The sequence below is a fragment of the Bison bison genome, unplaced genomic scaffold (assembly GCF_000754665.1).
Source record: "Bison bison bison isolate TAMUID 2011002044 unplaced genomic scaffold, Bison_UMD1.0 scf7180017864155, whole genome shotgun sequence".
NCBI lineage: Eukaryota > Metazoa > Chordata > Mammalia > Artiodactyla > Bovidae > Bison > Bison bison.
The window spans coordinates 1,521,046-1,521,277 of NW_011494727.1; the positions used below are offsets into that span (position 1 = coordinate 1,521,046).

Genomic DNA, 232 nt, shown 5'->3' on the forward strand with positions numbered 1-232 from the left:
CCCCCCCACCCCCCGCGCGCAATCAGGGAGCCTGGATTCAAAGCAGATGCTCGCCAGCCGACAGAGGCCGGGCCGGGAGGCGGTGGAGAGACGCGGGCGGAGCCTACCGCTGGTGAGCGGCAGGGTCCCAGGCCCCCGGCAGCCGCGCGCTCCGCACCGCCTTGTTGCGGAGGGCGCTGTCCTGATAGATGCGGCTCATCCTCCCCACGGCCGCGGGGCCCTCGAGGGATGG

General features: G+C 74.1%; 1 protein-coding gene across 1 annotated transcript in view; it reads right to left on the minus strand.

Moving 5' to 3' along the window:
- The window catches only part of LOC104989385 (arpin), an 8,367-nt gene extending 8,141 nt beyond the window's left edge, over positions 1 to 226 (minus strand). The window contains exon 1 of the mRNA XM_010841039.1: positions 108 to 226. Within this exon, the coding sequence (XP_010839341.1) occupies positions 108 to 199 (92 nt within the window). The 5' untranslated portion in view covers positions 200 to 226. The remainder of the gene's footprint in view (positions 1 to 107) is intronic.
- Between the last annotated feature and the right edge of the window lie 6 nt (positions 227 to 232).